General features: G+C 32.3%; 3 protein-coding genes across 7 annotated transcripts in view; 2 read left to right on the plus strand and 1 right to left on the minus strand.

Annotated features, from left to right (window-relative positions):
• LOC115235077 (transcription factor Sp4-like) overlaps positions 1-5,860 on the plus strand; it is an 8,004-nt gene extending 2,144 nt beyond the window's left edge. For both annotated transcript variants that reach the window (XM_029806623.1, XM_029806624.1), the window contains 10 exons: positions 501-691; positions 950-1,249; positions 1,395-1,809; positions 1,945-2,129; positions 2,271-2,360; positions 2,486-2,818; positions 3,090-3,327; positions 3,511-4,000; positions 4,155-4,449; positions 4,534-5,860. In XM_029806623.1, coding sequence (XP_029662483.1) covers positions 656-691; positions 950-1,249; positions 1,395-1,809; positions 1,945-2,129; positions 2,271-2,360; positions 2,486-2,818; positions 3,090-3,327; positions 3,511-4,000; positions 4,155-4,449; positions 4,534-4,698 — 2,547 coding nt within the window. In that variant the 5' untranslated portion in view covers positions 501-655 and the 3' untranslated portion in view covers positions 4,699-5,860. The remainder of the gene's footprint in view (positions 1-500; positions 692-949; positions 1,250-1,394; positions 1,810-1,944; positions 2,130-2,270; positions 2,361-2,485; positions 2,819-3,089; positions 3,328-3,510; positions 4,001-4,154; positions 4,450-4,533) is intronic.
• A 1,031-nt stretch (positions 5,861-6,891) lies between these two features.
• LOC115235080 (E3 ubiquitin-protein ligase RNF115) lies at positions 6,892-15,182 on the minus strand. 4 transcript variants are annotated; one of them, XM_029806635.1, is made up of 9 exons: positions 15,028-15,182; positions 14,066-14,197; positions 13,795-13,970; positions 12,879-13,001; positions 11,024-11,184; positions 9,691-9,806; positions 9,440-9,564; positions 8,534-8,634; positions 6,892-8,044 (listed from the first exon to the last, which is right to left on the minus strand). In XM_029806635.1, the coding sequence occupies exons 1-8, from the start codon at positions 15,109-15,111 to the stop codon at positions 8,556-8,558; spliced, it is 996 nt and encodes a 331-aa protein (XP_029662495.1). In that variant the 5' UTR covers positions 15,112-15,182; the 3' UTR covers positions 6,892-8,044; positions 8,534-8,555. The 4 variants fall into 4 exon arrangements, with proteins under 4 accessions (XP_029662495.1, XP_029662494.1, XP_029662493.1 ...); XM_029806634.1 differs by having other exon boundaries at positions 11,024-11,196; XM_029806633.1 differs by having other exon boundaries at positions 13,795-13,982.
• A 1,260-nt stretch (positions 15,183-16,442) lies between these two features.
• LOC115234909 lies at positions 16,443-19,578 on the plus strand. The gene is made up of 6 exons (XM_029806301.1): positions 16,443-16,982; positions 17,075-17,167; positions 17,242-17,575; positions 17,651-17,841; positions 17,990-19,002; positions 19,102-19,578. Exons 1-6 carry the CDS (start codon positions 16,930-16,932, stop codon positions 19,398-19,400), a joined length of 1,983 nt encoding a protein of 660 aa, XP_029662161.1. The 5' UTR covers positions 16,443-16,929; the 3' UTR covers positions 19,401-19,578.
• The last annotated feature ends 22 nt before the right edge of the window (positions 19,579-19,600 follow it).

A 19,600-nucleotide genomic window follows, 5' to 3' on the forward strand; every position in this document is an offset into this window, starting at 1 on the left:
ATAATGTTACGATATCTTTGTTATAAATTAATAAAACTCAAATTATCAAACTGCTAAAATTAAAACTATTTCTCTCTCTTCTTTTTCCCTCTACTTCTCTTTTGTTCTCATTCTTTAAGAATAAAAATCCTTTTTTTGCCAGTTCTTCTATGAGCGAAAACAAAAGTTTTGAACAACTATAATTTCTCTAATTTTTTTTTTAAAGATTCGTCTATACTTTTTTATATATTTATATTTTATATATTTATTTAATAATCTTATCTATACAATAAGAATTAACATAATTTTACCATAATTGCATAATATATTAGTTGTTTTGTACACTGTAAGGGTCTATCCAGATGGATTTGTATAGTTGCATAAATATATACATAAGGAAATGGACCAATCAATTTCTTTATGCATATATTTATGCTACTATGCAAATCCATCTGGGTAGGCTTTAATTAGCTATATATTAATGGATAATTTTCTAAAAACTCTGTATCTATCTTTAATAGGAACATCAGAACAATCTTTTCTTCGTGGTTACAAGAAAATTGCCAATATACATACTTGCATCTTTATTGCGTTATGGATTCCTAGCACAATTTGGCGAAATGGCATCAAATCCATTCTTATAAATTTTTTATGGTGCAAAACACAATCGTTCATCATGAAACGAAGTCTAGATGGAAGGAACATTTCACAAGTAAGATACTAGTTATTTCATTCTTGGCTCAAATGCTTTACTTTTGTAACATTTAATTTTTGCAACAATTTTCAATATTAGATAAACGATACTTGTTCCAAGTACTTGATATTGTATGTAATGTGATATATATATATATATATATATACATTATATTATTCCAATTAGTATAATTTGTGTGGATACAATCTAATCTTTAACGTATTGTACAATTATATGCAGAATATTCTTGAAAAAAAATTGTATAATTATTTATAGGAAGAAATCGAAGAGCATGATCCTTTGCAATCACAATCGCAGCAACAAGATGAAACAGACCAGCAACAGTTAGAACAGCAACAGCAGCAGCAAACTGCCCAGTCACAAATTCGTTTCTTAAACGCAAATGTATTACAACAATTGCAACAACAAGATGTTCAACAACAAGCTCAACAGCAGCAGCCGCCGCAAGTTATTACCCTGCAGAACTTTATGCCTTTACAAGCTCAACAATCGCAACACGATCAACAGAGAGCGCAAGCAATCTCTGTTCAATCACTACCTCATCAATTCTTGCAAGTATGTAAAACACATATATAAAATGTATATAAAAATATAATATAATTTTATTTTCTATAAGAAATACAGCGGACATGCGCGCATTACATAGATTCTTCTTCCTTCCATTGTGCTTCAACTTGTAAATAACTTGTATGTTTCATAGGGTGCTCAAATTATTAGCGCTCAGGCACAAACGGCTCTTCAACAACAACAGCAACAAAGTCAGCAACAATCGCAGCAGCAGCAACACACTCAACAACAGCAGCAGCAACCGCAGCAACAACAGCTCAGTTATAGCGTAATCCCACAAATGCAGACCGTCAATATAGATGGTCAGGAAGCTCTATTTATTCCATCCTCGGCGATGTCCGCGGCAGGCGGTCATCACCAAACACAGCCAACAATGCAATTTGCTACCGCAAATGGTCAGCAAATGCAACTTGCCGGTCAGCAAGTGCAACTAGCGAACGGCCAGACCATTATTACGCCACAACCAGTTAGTCTCATAAGGGCACCCAATGTCTTTCCCACTTCGATTATACAAAATATTACGGGACAAACAGTACAACTGCCGACAGGTATGCCTCTTGTCGGCATCGCTTTTAGTTGCATATTTCTCTTCCTGTCTTATTTATGCGTATCTTTGCGATTCAAATTTTCCAACTTCCACCAGATATACTTAAGAATAAAATCAAATAACACGTATATTGCAGGTCAAAATGTACAAGTAAGACCACTTCAATTTCCTATGCAGCATGTTCAGCAAACAGTCCCTGTACAAGTACCAGTCACTGCCAACAATGGACAAACTGTTTATCAAACTGTACACTTTCCCGTTCAAGCTTTGTCCAGCGTTTTAAATATGCCCGCGACACAAATGATACCTCAAATCATGCAAGTAAGTTACTCGATGCAACATTAACTAAGTTGATGCGAAGCAATTAATATTTCATGACTTTAATTGACAATTTTCATATTAAACTATTGTGTGTAAATTATAATATCGATGAAATGTATATTCTGGTTACTTCAATTCTAGCAAATACCTCAAGTAGCACAGATAATTACACCAAGTGGTCAGATCCAGCAAGTGCAAATTACAAACTTACCACAGTTACAAAGTCTTCAGGTAAAGATGTAATATAAAAATGAATATGTATAATTGAGTTTAATAATAGAGAGAGATTTTTTCTACAATTCTACTATTATATGAAATATTATATGAATGTATACACTTTTAATGTGCTATTATAGAGTCAACAAGTAACACAAGTAGCTCAGCAAGTTGCACATCAACAAGCGCAGCAGCAAGTCGTCCAACAACAAACTCAACAACAAGTAGTGCAATCTGTTCAACAGCAACAACAAGTCGCTCAGGCTCAAGTACAACAGCAGCAGCAGCAGGTGCAACAGCAGCAAGTACAACAAGTAGTACAACAGGTAATACAGCAGCAACAGCAACCACCACCATCGCAACAGCAACAACAGCAGCAGCCACAACAGCAGCAACAGATGCAACAATCTTCTGCTCCATCGTCGACAGTTGCAACTTGGAGCACAACAGTTGCCACTCCTAGCAACGTTCAGGTAATGCACTTTTAAACTCTGTGATATACTGTATGCGTATTGGGTTATGCGCACCCTCACATACACACATACACGTAAATATATATACAGGGTGTCCCAAAGCACCCTTGATAACGCTCGTGAGCAAGTCGAGCACAGTAAACTGAACAGAAAAGTCCTATACTATTTTAGTTTACTGTGCTCTACCTGCTCACGAGCGTTGTCAAGGGTGCTTTGGGACACCCTGTATATATAATTAGTCTAATTGTATGTAACACATAATTTTTTATAGGTTCTCGGCATAAGTGCATTAGGAAGAAGTATAACAGGAAATACCAATGTTATTACCACAAAAGATGGTCAGAAGATCGATGTGCAAGCATTATCTACTCTAACAAGGCCACCGGAAACGATAGACGGTGACATTAAAGTAACAAATATCGATGCAAGTCAACTAACCAGTGGACAAGTAATACATATCCCTGCTGCACAGTCGGCTCAATCGACAGTGCAACCTATTACGATTACAGGTAAGCTAATCAATGCATGCACTCATTTAGATTATTAGCATAATTAGAAAATATTTCTTTCGAGAGATATTTTCGATACTATACACTATTTTTATTTCCAAAATGTTTTTTCTTCCTGCTATTATTATATAAAACCTGTTATAATTTATGATTTTACAATGAGATTGATCTTGGCTTGTATAGGAGCGCAAGGACAACAATTAACGCTTATTCCTGCATCTGCATTAGCGAATTTAACTGCGCAACAAGGTAACATGATGAGGAGCGTAAGCAACGGAAGCATAATGCAAATTCAGCCAGCCGCTGGAATAAATGCAACCAATTTTTTACAATCGATACCTGTACAAAATATCCCAGGTTTAGGCAATGTACAAGTAATACCAGCAAGCGCATTACAACCCGTACCAACCGCTACAGTCCAAACGTTACCCGCTACCACGGCTACACCTATTGTTGCGGCTGCACCAACCGTACAACTCGATTCGAACGATCCTACCAAATGGCAGATTCTCCAAACTCTTCAATCGAACGGAACTTTGACAACATCTGCTACCCCTATGTCTCACCAACATCAGGTATCCAACGCGGCAAATTCCAATACCGACACCGATACTAACAAGCAGCATCGTAGAAGAGTCGCGTGCACGTGTCCCAATTGCGGCGACGGAGACAGGTAAACTTTTTCTATAAAACTCCATTTATATATCGAATATTACAAATGTTTATTTGTAATACTACTAATATAATGTCGCACATTCATACGATATACAAAATATTCCCCAAAAATTCCCCCTTCCCCTCCTTAATTAATCCATATTTCTCTGTAGAAATAGAGATATGAGCAGAAAGCGGCAACATATATGCCACATTGCCGGCTGCAATAAAGTATATGGTAAAACAAGCCATTTGCGTGCTCACTTACGTTGGCATACCGGCGAACGACCATTCGTCTGCAGTTGGATATTTTGCGGTAAAAAATTTACCAGATCCGACGAACTTCAAAGGCATCGTAGAACTCACACTGGCGAAAAACGCTTTCAATGTCCAGAATGTACTAAGAAATTTATGCGATCTGATCATTTAACGAAACACATTAAAACACACACGAAGATACGGAGCACAGTAAGTGTAATTCATACGAAATATATGCGTTTCATATATAACATTTCATCAAACAAATGCAATGTAACAAATATCAAATTTTAGGAAGCTGCTACTTCGACACAGGAAGGCTCTTCTGACAGCCAATCTTCCACCGAGCAGAAAATTATTATAGCAGTGCATAAGGAGACGGAACAGTCTGAAATTGTTATCTCGGAACAAATAGAAAGCATGAAAACCGAATCAACGAATCACATAACAAATGAATAAAAATTCTATTATATGCTGGATAATATCGATATCACTGATAATATAATACAGATCAATCTGCTGCTGCTAATGACAATGCATGATTCCAGGATCTTTATCTTATCCAAGATTCATAATTAAAAAAATAAATAAATAAAAAAAATAAAAGGAAATCATATTTATTAGAGATGCTAAAGCTTGATATCGTCAATGATATCAAGCAGATTTTAATGTCTGAAATTTTAGAAAAGAGTTGGATTAACATTGTTATGTGTATGCATATATGTACAAGAGCATTATATAAATAATATCGAAATTAGTACTGTATTGTGGTCACAGACAAATATCATGGCTCGGAGTTCATTTGCTCCATATAAGAATAATATGGTACAGTAATAGATTTATAAGTATAATAACAATATCTAACATACAATTTATTTTTTTATTGCCATCACGTGTGTATATGTAAATATATATATATGTATGTATGTATGTATATATAATGTAAATCAATGTATATAGTTTTGCACGAGAAAGTTTTACATTTGTAAACATCTTTTGATATTATAAAAAATGCAAGTATTTAGCTTTTTTCTCCTTTAATTTATCGAATTACTTTAAACCAAGCATCCGCTTCGTAATATTTCGCGAACTAAAAATACAGATTTAATCTTGAAAGATATTTGTCCGAATTCGAGTTGACATTTGTGTATATAGATCATAAGTAATGTATACGTTTAAAATAAAGTTCTTGCAATAGTATAATGCAGACATAAACAACACAGTCGGTTAAAATTTAATGGAATTACATGGCCCCAGGTACCATGTACAAGTTCCTGTTAAGAGATATGAAATTTAAAATGTGGAACTTTTGTCATATTTGAAACAGATAATGATCTCTCATTGATATTCTTTTAATGTCAAGCCTATTACCAGGTGCAGAGTAGATACAGCCCAAGAATAAGAAAATAATTGTCTGTAGTTAAACTCGAATTCCGATAGTTTCTCTAATATGGCCACTGTCCACATCATTTCAGAATTGTGATTCAAATGGTTACTCTGCACCATCATACATTATATTTATGGAATTTTTGCTGGGGAAATAAACTAGCTACGGATGTATCAGAAAATCCAAAAATGGAAATATATATAATTATTTTCGAAAAAAAAAAAAAAAAAAAAATTATGTATATATAGTACGTTTACTATTCGTACGTTTACTGCTACAATAATAAAAATGTTGGAAAAATTATACATCACGTTTTATTAGAGATTTCTTTCTTTATTGACGAATAAATATATCCCATAATATTCTACTGATAAATTTATACAGATCTCGCTAGAAAGCATGTATAAACATCGTTAAACTCTATACTTTTTTTTTTTATTTCATACGTATATAACGATCGGGAAAATTATTCCATTTTTTTATATTATAAACATATATCGCTGTTTATTGTTAACACATTGAAAAATATGAGAAACAGAAAGAGAATACACTAATGTTTAAATAAAAAATACGTTTTTTCATAAAAATAACTCAATGTTGTGTCAACGCTACTTTAAACATCGCTATTGCTAGAGCGGTAATATTCGTTCTTTCATTAATTACAACCGCATATTTCGTATATTTATTTTATGATTGAGTCGACTGTTACTCTCAAATAACAATATGACATATTGTAATAAATATTTCTTTTCGATCGACATGTTTTCCATTATACACTATGGAACAAAGTAATTTTAAAAAGTTTTACCCTGAACTCGAGAACGATTTTATGTTTTCGCAATTAATCCTTTGCTTCGTAAAGTGGATATTTAATTTCTAAATAATTTTTATTCGTTTTGGATCTATATTTTGCATTTACATGCAAAACTTGCGCGAGTTTTATCTAATATGGGATTCTGCATAAGTGAAAAGAATCTTTTTTTTCTTTCTAAAAACACAAACCCATTATTAAATTACGATTTATCGTGTGGATAAATGATAATCGTCGTATTCAATAATATATGCATATTCTTGTTCCGAGCTTATTAAAAGAAAAATTGTGTGTGTAGCGATGGTAACCTTGCATATGTAAAACTCTCAATTTTATTTTGGCGTTTAAATTTTTTTAGTATTTAAATGTCCTCAAAATAAGTAATAATTTTTATATCTAGGACAGGAAAAGGAATAACGCTGTGCAAAGCGTAACATTTAAATAAACGCTCACATTATATCGCGATATTTTTCTATTATGTAGATGCATACTAACAGGATACTTGTGTGTGTGTGTGTGTGTCGCTTATATATAGATTATTGTGAAGATGCTCAGTTACAAATATATATATACGCGATAATGCGTCGGCCAAAAGATTTAGATCGACATCTAACGCTATATATATCATATCTCTTATCTGTTTATATAATATGTAACTTTATCAATCGCTGCAAACTACAATAAATGTAAGAATTCTTCTCTTCACGAGAGAAAGAGAGTGCGCATATTCATTTTTAATTATTTGTAGTATAGAAATATGTAGATACACTGCTTATTTTTTTGCTGCATTTTATTCACGTCGTATCATATGTATTGTAAAAATCAGTTTTATGAGAAATTGTGTATCGGTTTTACGTATTAAGAAAATTGAACGAATCTATTTGTTATACATTTGCATCTTTATTTGTCGAAACTCAGATAGAAACTGTCAAGTTATATATACATATTATGACAGTCAAACTTAAAAATGGAGAAGGTAATTATGATTGTCAATATACTCTTTTCTTTTTATATTTTTCACAATTTTTTAGAGTATGTACAGAGTAAAGAAATAGAAAGAACAAAATAATATATAATTCCGTTTTATATTAATGTGTTTTATGTTAATTCCAGCAGCTTTTTAGAGCACTCTGTTAAACTTATTGATTCATGTGATATTTTGGTGTGAATATTATATAAGTGTACTTCTACAGAGAAAGAGAGAGAGCAGTATTTCTACTCTCTCTGACATAATATATAAGCGCTTCTTTATTTAAAAAATTCACGATATCTGTATACCGCACTTCATTTATCATTTGAATTTATTAACTTGTCTCTAAATTGCAAATTTTTTAATTTATTTGTACAAGTCATATCGTAGGCTATCGATTTTACTGAGCCTTGCGCGCGTGGCTATGTAAAAATTATATTTTTATATAAGTATCACACACATAACATATATCTTCTGTGTAGATCTGTTTTGAGTTTATTTGAATCAACGCTACTCAAAATGAAACTGCCCATGCATAAGCAATGCAATGCCTAATAAATAGAATCACACGTAGGCTCCTCCTCCAGTGTTTTATCGGAATTAGATTATAAAGTGAAAGTCCCTCTTTTTCTTTTACCTGAGACATAATAGCACATACAATTTGTCAATGCCTGGCACATTCCAAGAGTTATTTAATTAAGTTATATTTACAGACACTGAACCACATACAAATCACTGAATTACTAAAGATTACAAGGCATTGTAGTACTAAATTTAATTTTAATGCAACAAACTGAAATATGTACTAATGTAATTTGGTCTGTGAGTTTGCTATTTTAGCTCTGATGTCTATTTATTATATAATTTGTAAAATGTGAAACAAAACGATTTTTAAAATTTTTAAGCATTTTATAGCAAGATAATATCAATTAATTAAGTGTGATAATGGTTTAAAATATATTAGTAATAAATATATTAAGAGATATCTATAAAGAAATATATGCCTTATTATATATAAGAGCAATAAAGTGCCAGAAAAAATGTTACAGTGTGTTGAAAATGATATGGAAATTGCTAAATTATAAAATAGGGTAATAGAAAGAAAAATATTGCTCTCAAATCTCACTTGAACAAGAACTCAGAGCTCTCTACTCCGACGAAGTAGACGATGAAGAAGATGATGTCCGGCTGATTGGTTGTCCTGTTCGGTTTGCTTCATTTGCTGCCCTGTAAAATATAAGTAAATATTGACAAAGCACACGCACACACACACACACGCGCGCGCGCGCGCGTACACGCACAAACGTACAGTTATTTTGGAAGAATCGGCATTTATTTATGCAGCTTCTCGTCTCTTTTTTTTTCTTTTCTATATAATTAATTATTAAGAATTATAATAATTTATTAAAAGTATATATGTACAAAGATTATAATTTCTTTATATAAATAGAAAAGGAAAAAGAAAAGTAATAGGAAACTGAACAAATAAATACCGTTTAAAATTCTCCTAAGACAACCGTAATATTTTTCTACTTTAAAAAGCTAAATATCCAATGAATAAATTTGTATTACAGTAGAGCCCCGATAATTTTTTAAATATGGAACAAGAGTAAAAAATTCCTGGAAAGGAATAATTATGAGGTGCCCCTACATGTCTCTATTTGCATCTCGAGCATATGAGATACGGTTGAGCATAGACTATCTTATGATCGGCCCATTATGACATGGAGGTGATACAACATTAATGTTGTAAAAATGTATGTGGAGGAGTAGAAAAGTTATCCAAGGCATACTTATTGGGACTCTAATAGTGGGCAGACTCTATAAGTGGGCAAAATGATGACTTGCATTAGATATTGATCCATAGATTCTTATTGAGTATTGATATTACATATCAATACAAGATATATTATTTTTGCCTCAAGTAATATCTGGCTGAAAAGAAAAAACGCTCACAAAATCTCAATACTGAGAATTGATTACATCGGTTCTAAAAAGTACAAATTTATATATATTTGATTTAAGAAGTTACCTAAATAAGGCGGCAAAACTGGATCCAGCTAAAGCAGATCCAGCCAAGTTGGGTCCGGTATCTTGGTTCGCTTCACCCGAGTTCTGATCTCCCAAATTTTGTCTACAAATGGGACAAGTTCCATGCTAGAAAATGTAAACAAAAATGGGAGAAAAAGATTAAATTATCAAGATTTATGTATTTAAATATTAACACACATGTGTATATGTGTTTACGCGCGCACGCGTTATTAATAAAATTAGAAATCTTACTAATTCCAACCAGGGTATAATGCATGGTGCATGATAAACATGCTGACAAGGCAGCTGTCTAACAGGTTCCGATAGCTTGAAATCTTCCCAACAAACGGAACATTGTAGTTTACAATCTGCACAAAGTATAAAAAAAGAAAGATTATTCAATAACTAAGAAATTTGTAAAAAATAATTATGATACATAGGCAAAACAAATGTACTGTTGTCGAAAAAAATATGCTTCTGTATAAAAAAACTCAAAGTGCAAAAGATTAATATAGCTCTTAGAAAAAGCCTTTTCTTTAGGTCCTTATCAACCATTTGAGTTGTTATTTGATCTTACAACATTATATATATTGATGTTGTGCTCCTAAGGTTGATAAGAACTTAAAAGAAAAAAAAAATCTGAATATACAGGGTCGACAATTTTAATCAATCCATTGCAATATTTCAGAGCCTTTAGAGTTGTTTAAGATAAAAATGTTTTAGACAAAAGTTGTTTGGTGTTGAGGGGATTATCTGATGGTGATCTTCATTTGACCTTGGATCAAAGTTCAAAGGATTATTTCAAGGTCAACTTTATTTTTTTAAATGAAACCCCCTATTTTTATTGTATAAAAATAGGGGGTTTCATTCCTATTTTTATTGTATAAAAATTGTTGTTTTATAACCCTTCTTAAGACCTTTTCAAAACACTATAATAAAGTATTTTTTCATTGAGTAAAATAAAATAAAATATCTCGTAAAATGTTTAGTTTTCGATAATCTTACCGTAATACTTTTATGTATGGAATAATGAGACAAATCAATTGGTATAAAGAAAATAATTGTTTTTAAGACAAAGTATGTACTTATTTACAATGTATTTTTTAAACAATTATTTGTGTTTTCTATACCAATTGATTTATCTCATTATTCTGTACATAAAAGTATTATGGTAAGATTATCGAAAATGAAATATTTTACAAGACATTTTATTTTTTATATCAAAATATGTCAGATTAAGATATAAAATAACTCAAAAAATACTTAATGGAAAAATACTTTATTATAATGTTTTGAAAAGGTCCTCAAGAAAGGTTATAAGAATATACAATAAAAAATAGGAGGTTTCATCTAAAAAGATAAAATTGACCTTGAAATAACTCTTTGGACTTTGACTCAAGGTCAAATGACGATCACCATCAGATATGTCTCCCTCAACACCAAACAACTTTTGTCTGAAACATTTTTGTCTTAAACTTAAAGGCTCTGAAATATTTCAGTGGATTGATTAACATAACCCACCCTGTATATATATTGTAAAGTAGGTATCAATATATATTAAATAACGTATATTAAATATACTAACCAACTTGACTTTGCGATATAGCTGTTGTAGGTATCTCGTCGATCTGCTTGCGCGGTAAAGGTGGAGGTCCGGTACCGTCCATTTGATTCAATAATTGGGTAACAATAGCATCTAATCCATCGCGACCCCAAACATAATCTCCAGGATTTCCCAAGAACAGTCTAATATTGAATCTACATTATTTTGTTTTATTTTAGTAACACTAAAGATTAAATAAAATTATTAATGACTTGTACTCCTATGGATAAATGAACTTTTTGAATATTTGTCTCGTTGACACTGTTGAACAAGTATATTAAAATAATGACAATTTGCACACAGATTTTAAAAGATGCACATACATATGATATATATATTAGGGACAAGAAGATTAAAATGTTAAAAAAATATAAATTTTTCAAAAGAAAATTTGACAGTTACTATGAAATATTTTATCACTAACATTTCCGAAATGGAATAAGTTATATTTGTTTGATTTAGATATATCTCGGAAGAACATGTAATTAGCATGATGCAAGAACATTAATCTATCTGTTATCCGTGCTCATGAAATATGATGTCGATATCCACATGCTGTATAATTATATGATTTAGAGTAATAAAGTGTCATATAAAATGGCTTACACAGATGGCTGTGCATCTTGTCCTACAGAGTTGCCTAGACTTGCTGCTCCAGAGAGATTGAAGATAAAATCTTGTATGAAATTCTCTATAGGTACCTGTAGACTCTCTTGTCTTCTACGATTGCTATCACCAATAGAAAAAAAAGTAAAAAAATCAAAATTATTATCTTAATAATTGATATATTGTCGTATAAGTGTAATGCCCTGGGTAATCCATCTTAAAACTGATTTATAAAAATCGTGTAATAATTGCAACAAACATTTCATACATACATTGTTGCCAACTTAGAATAAATGTTCTTTTTTTTTAAGTTTGTTTTAAAATTAGTACTCCATGTACAAAAAACGTTTTTTAAGGAAAAAAGCTTTACACGTATAATAATAATAATAATAATAATAATAATAATAATAATAATAAAATAATAAGAATTAAAATTCGATATCTCTTCTAACGATGGCAAACTTCTACACGAGTGCAGTGATTTGAAAAATCGAAGTATAATAAATGAGAGGAAATTAGGAGAAGTTACACATCGACCGCTGAAATTAACTCCTTCACGGATTATTCCGCTTCGCGGCTCGCTTTATTAAAAAGTGACTGAAAAATAGAGGTTATATATATGTACACACATACATACGCATTTATATATATCGGATGCTAAATTTCAAACGTAACAGGCCGAATATCTCGATAGCTAAATGAAATATCGAAGTCCGGTTTCTTTTTTATGCGTCCATCCAAAGTCAAATTCTTTTTATTAAAATTTATCCGCTTCGAAACGATACAACCTAAAAAAAAACAGACCTCGAGATTTCATTTAGTTATCGAGATATTCGGCCTATTATGTTTGAAATTTAACATCCTGTATATACATATATTTATATATAAGTTAAATAATTGTAAATTTAGACATGCACAAAATAATGTATGTTCTGTCGTATTAGTATATTTTTACATAGAAATAGTAGTAGTAACAATAATAACAAGAACATAAAATAGCTATATTTCATTTGATTATGTTAGAAAAAGACTGCAAAAGGGAGAAATAGAGTAAGTTTTTAAAACTCTCTCTCTCTCTTTGAAGTTGTGAAATGATGTAATGTCCCATTTTATGTGTAAAATGTGTAAAAAAAAATATCTGTTATCCGTGCTCATGAAATATGATGTCGATATCCACATGCTGTATAATTATATGATTTAGAGTAATAAAGTGTCATATAAAATGGCTTACACAGATGGCTGTGCATCTTGTCCTACAGAGTTGCCTAGACTTGCTGCTCCAGAGAGATTGAAGATAAAATCTTGTATGAAATTCTCTATAGGTACCTGTAGACTCTCTTGTCTTCTACGATTGCTATCACCAATAGAAAAAAAAGTAAAAAAATCAAAATTATTATCTTAATAATTGATATATTGTCGTATAAGTGTAATGCCCTGGGTAATCCATCTTAAAACTGATTTATAAAAATCGTGTAATAATTGCAACAAACATTTCATACATACATTGTTGCCAACTTAGAATAAATGTTCTTTTTTTTTAAGTTTGTTTTAAAATTAGTACTCCATGTACAAAAAACGTTTTTTAAGGAAAAAAGCTTTACACGTATAATAATAATAATAATAATAATAATAATAATAATAATAATAATAATAATAATAATAATAATAATAATAATAATAATAATAATAATAATAATAATAATAATAATAATAATAATAATAATAATAATAATAATAATAATAATAATAATAATAATAATAATAATAATAATAATAATAATAATAATAATAATAATAATAATAATAATAATAATAATAATAATAATAATAATAATAATAATAAAATAATAAGAATTAAAATTCGATATAAAATTTTATATTCTGGGATATGTATAAACAAAATTATGTAAAATCTGTCATGCTAACATGAGATTCAAAGGTTATAATGATTGATATACATTCCACATTTTACCATACCAAAAATAAAAAAGAGAAGGCACACACTCCATTTGTTCAAATTTAGTATCAAATATTTAAACGAGTAAAAAATACATCAACCATTTATAAATTATTTTTGAAAATTTTAAATTGCATCGCTATATGTAATATCAATAGTGTCCAATGGCATGGAAAAAGACATGATATACCTGCTGGTACGACGCCCATCTTGAGGAGCACGAGGCCAATTAGATCTTCTTCTACTTCCAAGCACATAGTTTCTGTTGCCTGCACCCGACTGTTGATTGGTACTTGATTGCTGATTGGTATATGTATTTGAAAGCCCCATTATCATTTCTATTATGTCACGATCACGTTCGGAGCGCTGTGAAGAAGACTGTGTCAAGTAGATAGTGTTAATAATAATTATACATATTTTAATTGTTATGTATTAATTTTTAACTAAATTAAATTACTCACGTTGTATCCTATGATATCGACATCTACATCGCTCAGATCTTCGCTATTCACATCCATACCTGAACTACCTTCATTGCTGCTACTTTCCAGCTCTTCGATAAAACCACATGCGCATCGCGGACATGTGTAATTCTAATTAAAAATCAAATATCAATCATGCAAATCAATATTGTGTGTTGTCTTAAGTTGCAGGATTAATGGACTTATTGTTTGAATACATATATATATATATATATATATATATATAATGTAAAAAATGTAAAAAAAAATATAACAGAATTGGCGCGCGCGCACCACCCACCCACCCACACACACACACACACACACACACACGCGCGCGCGTACAAATATAATTTTGTATTCAGTATATTAAGATGCAAATTTTGCATACATTTTTTATTTAATTGATATATGACATTTTTGTATCTTAATAATTCTATATATAGATTACACAATTTAATCGATCAGATCATGTAAATATACATTTGGCTGAAACTGAGAATCAATTTGCAACCAAATGTACATATGCCTGGAGTAGCTTAAAGGTTAATCAAAGTACGTTATTTTTCATCCAAACGGCAAATTTTGATCGCGAAAAACGATCGTAAGAACGAACGCGTTATACTCTTTAGAAAAGAATCATTCGTAAGACTGTCGCGAATAGGATTCGTTCCATATAATGTCAAAATTTCGGACATTATTATACAAAAAAAAAAAGGAAAATGCACAATCAGAGCACGCGATAGTATTGATTTGTTGTTTGACGTAAAAGATCGAAAGATAGATCAAAGTATTGTTTTTCGTAAGAACATAGGGTGGGAGAGACGAACTTTCCGCACATGACATCGTAATGACAGTTTCTCGGAACGAACATCCTTTTTACGATACATTTACAAGGTTACACGCGCCAAAACAACACAACTAGTAGATAATCGTTACAAAAGAAGTTGCAAAGTACTTACTGGCAACAAACGCTCAATTTCGACACTGCATTTGTGGCAAAAAAATCGGGACATCGGACTCCCGTCCACAACGGCCTCCGCCATGTTTAACGTGTCCCTCACCTTCTCTAGTTATCAGTACTCGTACTGTCGTAATTACGGTTGAATTGGTCCGACTCGGCTCGGCTCGACTCGACTCGATTCGACTCGATTCGACTCGGCTTGATTCGGGGTACATTCCACTTGAGTTGCGTTCAAATATCTATTCATTGGTTGAGTAGCGTTTCATTGACCAATCAAAGGTGCGCTCCTCTTGATGCTATTCTTGCTTCGAAGCGCAAGTTCTTTTTCACCCTAATTGGTTCATTAAACGCTTCAAAGCGAAAATAGAATCAGAGTGCGAACCCATGCAGCGGAATAGCGTAAAGCCTATCACACACAAATTGGCATAGCTGCATATGCATAACATAAGACCGTCTGGACCAATGAGCATCGAAATAAAATCGCCATATTGATTTACATAGCATGTTCATTGGTCCAGATGGTCTTATGCTATGCATATGCAGCTATGCCAATTTGTGTGTGATAGGCTTTACGCTATTCCGCTGCATGGGTTCGCACTCTGATTCTATTTTCGCTTTGAAGCGTTTAATGAACCAATTAGGGTGAAAAAGAACTTGCGCTTCGAAGCAAGAATAGCATCAAGAGGAGCGCACCTTTGATTGGTCAATGAAACGCTACTCAACCAATGAATAGATATTTGAACGCAACTCAAGTGGAATGTACCCCGAATCAAGCCGAGTCGAATCGAGTCGAATCGAGTCGAATCGAGTCGAGTCGAGCCGAGCCGAGTCGGACCAATTCAACCGTAATTACGACAGTACGAGTACTGATAACTAGAGAAGGTGAGGGACACGTTAAACATGGCGGAGGCCGTTGTGGACGGGAGTCCGATGTCCCGATTTTTTTGCCACAAATGCAGTGTCGAAATTGAGCGTTTGTTGCCAGTAAGTACTTTGCAACTTCTTTTGTAACGATTATCTACTAGTTGTGTTGTTTTGGCGCGTGTAACCTTGTAAATGTATCGTAAAAAGGATGTTCGTTCCGAGAAACTGTCATTACGATGTCATGTGCGGAAAGTTCGTCTCTCCCACCCTATGTTCTTACGAAAAACAATACTTTGATCTATCTTTCGATCTTTTACGTCAAACAACAAATCAATACTATCGCGATGACGCAACGCGCGATATCCAATAAGAGCTTTATTTTTTCCGAAAAGCAGAGCTCTCATTGGGTATCGCGCGTCGCATCATCGCGCTGGGGCCATATTCTTGAAAAATATCGCATACGATATTTGTCATCTCAGGGAGTAGCGCGCCTGACTCACATCCCAGAGAACTCGGGTTCGATTCCCGACTCCGACCCTGGCCGGATCAGTGCACATGGTTTTAAAATCGTAGTAGCCTAATAATTAACTACCAAACGTTGTAATTAGACTACCAATCATCACCAAACGATTGTCTTTCAATTAAGAAAAATTTGAACATGAACATTGAACATGAACATTGAAAATTTGTAATATCGGGAATGGGAGATATACACTTAGGGCATCAGACTCACGAGAGGGCACTGAAAACTGTATACGCAAAAATACATTACGCTCTTATGAGACCTTCCACTCTATCTAATTCTCTTTGGTTCTAAGAAGTTCGTTGTTCGTTGTCGCCCGCGGACGGGAACGGACGTGTTCAGACACGTTATGCGTGTACCCTTTGGATTTTATTTTTGAGTTTTATCTTCCCCTTCTAAAGAGGAATTCTTTCTAATTATTCACTTAACCGTTCTCACCTGGCCGAGTGGTGGGTAATTACCTAACCAGTGCCAATCAAACGAAGAAGAAGAAGAAGTATATATGTTCTAAGGATGGCATTGTCCGCGAAGCGCGATGATATAAAGCAAGTGCCGTGGTTTTCTCTGTAAGTATTAATTTCCAAATAATTTTCTTGATAATGGAACGGTAAATGACGAAAAGTAACCGATAATGATTCTCACTTGTTGATATCACAAGAACGGAATGGCATGATGTGTATAAACAAATTTACTCCAATGATGTGACTGAGCAAATGAAAGCATATGAAGCACTTTTAGCATGGAAAGCCAGGTATAATTGTTGATTACGCATTTAATTCACTGGTAAGACCCATTTTAAACAATATTAAAAGATTTTTTTTTCAGGATGCCGAAATTACCGGTAGGTGTGGACTGCACCTTATCGATTTTGCAAGTGTGCCTTCGTGATCGTGAATGGACATCCAAGATTGACAGTGGCGAGCTGCCAATGTACTGCGAGAATGATTTGAGTTTAATGTACTCGACTACCATCATGAGATTCTTGAATCATTTTTGCAATATAGGGCACACGAAACAGACATCCCTATTTCAGATTGCCAAGCAACTCAGAATTCCAGAGTGGATAGTTAATTTAAGGCATCAAGCTGCTCACGGATATGAATTACCTTCTATTGGAGTATTAAGGATAGCGATTAATATATTACTCCATTGGTTACATGTATGTTTATCTCTATTTTGAATATAATATGTTGCATATAGTAATATGTGTACTTTCAAAGTATCGCTTTTAAAGGATGAATATTGGGCAGCAGAAGCATGTGCGATAGAAAGATGTTATATGGAAGAAGCTAATATGTTAGAAAAAAAAGAAGATCTCGAAGAGATACAGGCCTTTACAGAGTTAATTGAACTTTGGACAGCTGTTAGTTTATATATTGATGCTGGTTATAAATTAGTGTCAAATTTACCAGAGGTACAATTACGGTATGTATATTTTTGTTGGAAACTAAATATTAATTTATTGTCATAACTTTCTTCTTTTTCTTTGGACAACAATTCCACAATGTATAGAATTCAATTATGTATATAGATGAGACTTTATCTTTCAATTTATTTTTTAATATTAAATTAGGGAAATATTGCAAGATTTACGGACGTATATGTTGTCCCAGTATTGTGGTAAAACTTTACAAAATGATGAGAACGAATATATATCCATTCATGGAAAAACTATAAAGATTGATAAGGAATACAATTTAAAAGCTGCGCAAGCTCTACTTTTATCTGAAATATCTATGCATTTGACTGAAAATAAATCTTTAATCACGATACGTAAAAAGAGTGACATAATTTGCAATGTGTTGCTAAAGAATGAAGCTTTTCTACCAAATTCAGATGTTATGCAAGTTTTTCAACAAAAAGGAAGAAAGAATATTGATTTGAAAAGAAAGATTTTGCCACCCGGTATGCTTCGATTTTGGAAAGATATCATTTTCTTGCTGCATAACAAAAAGATATTAGACATACTGATGTTTAAGCTGCTCAGTATCATAAATCAAGAACAAGAAAGTAAGGAAAAAAGAATTCTCGCTACCTTATGGATAAGCTCTATCGCCTACAGTTTTATTCAACTAGATCTGGCCCAAAATATTTCTCGTACTATGGAATATAAACCAACAAAGGAGGGCACAAAAGTAGCTGCAAAGTCAGCTCTAAATCAGCATCTCAAAGAGCTTGTACATCATAGTCATCCATATTTGCGGAATGTTTTGTGGTTGAATATATCGAGCACCATACCGCATTTTCTTATTGATATAAATTTTTTATCAAAACTTTTATTACACGTAAATGAATTCTCTGCGAGATTGACAGAACCAATTTTAAAATTTGTCTCACCGAGACTAAATGTGCAGGCAAAAAAACATTTGTTAAATTTACTTAAAATTTATACATTCCAAAAGTATAATGATGAAGACAGCAAGAATGATATCTATGGACGGAAAATATTTACCGTTGAAGATTTTGATGTAAGTTTAACAAGAAATAAAGCAAAAATATACAAGAAAGAGGGTGCAACTAAAAAGAAAACTGCTTACTTATTAACCGATCAAATAATGCGCAATTTACATTGGAAGCCAGCATCTGGTATGTTTATATAAGAATAAGTTTTTCTGATGATGCTGAATGAACTAATTTGGAAGGGAGAGATCAATAATATTAAATATTTTTTTATCTTATTTCTAGACACTCTTCTATCTTATCAATGGTTCGAGTGCCCCATTGGATTACTACCATGGCAGATGGATTCGTTAAAAAGTTTAGAACCACTTGAAGTAAATCCATTAAAACACTCAGTTTCAATCCTGGACTCGCAAATAATTGCCGGCATTATAAATCGTAAAAGTTTGAAAATGAAAAGCCGTATCAAGTGGGAAAATATATTGCGAAAAAAAAGGAGGATAGAGAAAAAACGTGACAAGAGTATCGCAGACGTTATAATGACTAGAGCATTAGAAATCATCAAAAAAAGAGACACAATGTGAACGCGTAAACATTTTATAGTAGAATATTATCGTTTATCACAAATTGTTTGCATTTCAACCAATGTATAAGTTAATGTACATACTTATAATAAAATTGATTAAAAAATAAATCCATCCCTTTGTAGAACATGCTTATATTATAAATATATAAATGTAAAGTTTTATAAATATCAAGTTTGCATTAAACATAAAAAATAATT

This window comes from Formica exsecta, unplaced genomic scaffold (genome assembly GCF_003651465.1).
Source record: "Formica exsecta isolate Colony F162 unplaced genomic scaffold, ASM365146v1 scaffold21, whole genome shotgun sequence".
Taxonomy (NCBI): domain Eukaryota; kingdom Metazoa; phylum Arthropoda; class Insecta; order Hymenoptera; family Formicidae; genus Formica; species Formica exsecta.

Bases quoted from the DNA above. Each gene is read 5' to 3' on its own strand.
- LOC115235080 (XM_029806632.1), bottom strand. From the start codon at position 15,111: ATGGCGGAGGCCGTTGTGGACGGGAGTCCGATGTCCCGATTTTTTTGC. The intron at 13,002-13,794 runs GTATATCATGTC...TATTGGTGATAG, and splicing joins GATGGGCGTCGTACCAGCAG to CAATCGTAGAAGACAAGAGA. The intron at 9,565-9,690 runs GTAAGATTTCTA...TACATTTTCTAG, and splicing joins TTATACCCTGGTTGGAATTA to CATGGAACTTGTCCCATTTG.
- LOC115234909 (XM_029806301.1), top strand. From the start codon at position 16,930: ATGGCATTGTCCGCGAAGCGCGATGATATAAAGCAAGTGCCGTGGTTT. The intron at 17,168-17,241 runs GTATAATTGTTG...TTTTTTTTTCAG, and splicing joins CTTTTAGCATGGAAAGCCAG to GATGCCGAAATTACCGGTAG. The intron at 17,576-17,650 runs GTATGTTTATCT...TCGCTTTTAAAG, and splicing joins TATTACTCCATTGGTTACAT to GATGAATATTGGGCAGCAGA.